The 719-nt window shown below is 41.9% G+C and overlaps 1 protein-coding gene across 3 annotated transcripts in view; it reads left to right on the top strand.

Moving 5' to 3' along the window:
* The window catches only part of tm9sf1 (transmembrane 9 superfamily member 1), a 9,329-nt gene that overhangs the window by 5,611 nt on the left and 2,999 nt on the right, over positions 1-719 (top strand). For all 3 annotated transcript variants that reach the window (XM_032503848.1, XM_032503850.1, XM_032503849.1), the window contains one exon: positions 100-285. In XM_032503848.1, coding sequence (XP_032359739.1) covers positions 100-285 — 186 coding nt within the window. The remainder of the gene's footprint in view (positions 1-99; positions 286-719) is intronic.

Here is a 719-nt window from a genome sequence, read left to right as displayed (position 1 = left end):
ACACACACACACACACACACACACACACACACACACACACAGTGACCTCATTTATATGTACAGACGTCTGATCACTCTAATCCCTCCCCATTGGAATAGGAATCATCTTTATGGCGTTGCTGGGAATGTTCAATGTGCACCGCCATGGTGCCATCAACTCTGCAGCTATCGTGCTGTACGCTCTGACCAGCTGTGTGTCAGGCTACGTGTCATGCAGCTTCTACACACAGATCAACGGCCAGCGCTGGGTGTGGAACATCATCCTCACCTCGTCGCTCTTCTCCGGTGAGTCCGACACAATAAGGGTTTGGGATCACTTCACGCTTTGGTTGTAAATACAGGGTAAAAAAAAGTTCCTAGAGTTCTTGAAGATGTACTGAAGCCTAAAACTTTTTCACAAATAAACCATGCTCATTTATTATCTTTACTGATAAGGAAAACCCAATTTATCTGTAATGGATTCAGATATATTCAGATGTTTTTATCCCCATTTCTTCCCATCCATTCTCTATCTTTGCCTAGTGTGCTCTTTATTTCCTCCTGTCTCACCACTACTCTCGCATGATTTTTCATCATTTTTCTGCATTGAAACTGTCATGCAAAATTAGGTTATCAACTTGAAGGATTTTTAGGAAATGATAAACACATACGGATCAATTTTAGTCCAACTTTTTATCGTAGTTTGCCATAAATTGTAAGGCAAGGCAAGGCAAGGCAGC

The sequence above is a fragment of the Etheostoma spectabile genome, chromosome 22, assembly GCF_008692095.1.
Source record: "Etheostoma spectabile isolate EspeVRDwgs_2016 chromosome 22, UIUC_Espe_1.0, whole genome shotgun sequence".
In the NCBI taxonomy this organism is placed as follows: domain Eukaryota; kingdom Metazoa; phylum Chordata; class Actinopteri; order Perciformes; family Percidae; genus Etheostoma; species Etheostoma spectabile.
Note: the sequence above shows the minus strand (reverse complement) of the source record. Positions and strands in the feature narration are given on the sequence as shown.